At 51.5% G+C, this 573-nt stretch overlaps 1 protein-coding gene across 1 annotated transcript; it reads right to left on the bottom strand.

Annotated features, from left to right (window-relative positions):
- Positions 1 to 150: 150 nt before the first annotated feature.
- Positions 151 to 369, bottom strand: H257_19572 (hypothetical protein; the record flags this gene model as incomplete). The annotated part of the gene is made up of 1 exon (XM_009848709.1): positions 151 to 369. A coding segment is annotated over one exon (219 nt), but the record flags the coding sequence as incomplete, so codon positions are not given.
- Positions 370 to 573: the final 204 nt, after the last annotated feature.

The following is a 573-nucleotide window of genomic DNA, read 5'->3' as shown; positions in this document are numbered from 1 at the left end:
GTCCCATCGCGCGGATGGAACACGCACCAAGACATGGATTCGTCTACCTTGCTGGGAGCCGGATGAGGGGAAGTTGAATGCTGGATTGTCCAATTGAGAAGTCGAGTCCATTTGTTTGTTGGCCAGCAGGGACTTAATAACTCCAGTCACCTCATGTGTCCTCAACTTGCCAACGGCCTCGTCACTCCATTGCAGCCACTCGCCGTCGGGCAACTTCGCCAGGTAGAGTGTCAGCTCATGATCAGGGAATGTGTACTGCATCTTCTCCGCGATCTTCGTTCTCAATTCGGCCACCGAAGCACTCGCATGAACCTCCACCTTGATCGTGCTGCCGTCGTTGACAATGGCGCAGTACAGTGTCAACGACATCGTCGCAAATTCGAAACTGCCAACTGGCAGAAAAGCGAATTTATATCTCTGGCCAATCAAATTGCGTTATTATGAGCCAATCAAATCAAAACGTTGCGACAACGGGTGGGTCATGATTCGATGCTCTCCAGAAGAGCATCGAGGTGTCGACCACTGTCTCTTTCACGGAGGTCAAGTTCAAGAAGAGGCAACCACGGCACTCAT

The sequence above is a fragment of the Aphanomyces astaci genome (assembly GCF_000520075.1).
Source record: "Aphanomyces astaci strain APO3 unplaced genomic scaffold supercont1.808, whole genome shotgun sequence".
In the NCBI taxonomy this organism is placed as follows: Eukaryota; Oomycota; class Saprolegniomycetes; order Saprolegniales; family Verrucalvaceae; genus Aphanomyces; species Aphanomyces astaci.
Note: the sequence above shows the minus strand (reverse complement) of the source record. Positions and strands in the feature narration are given on the sequence as shown.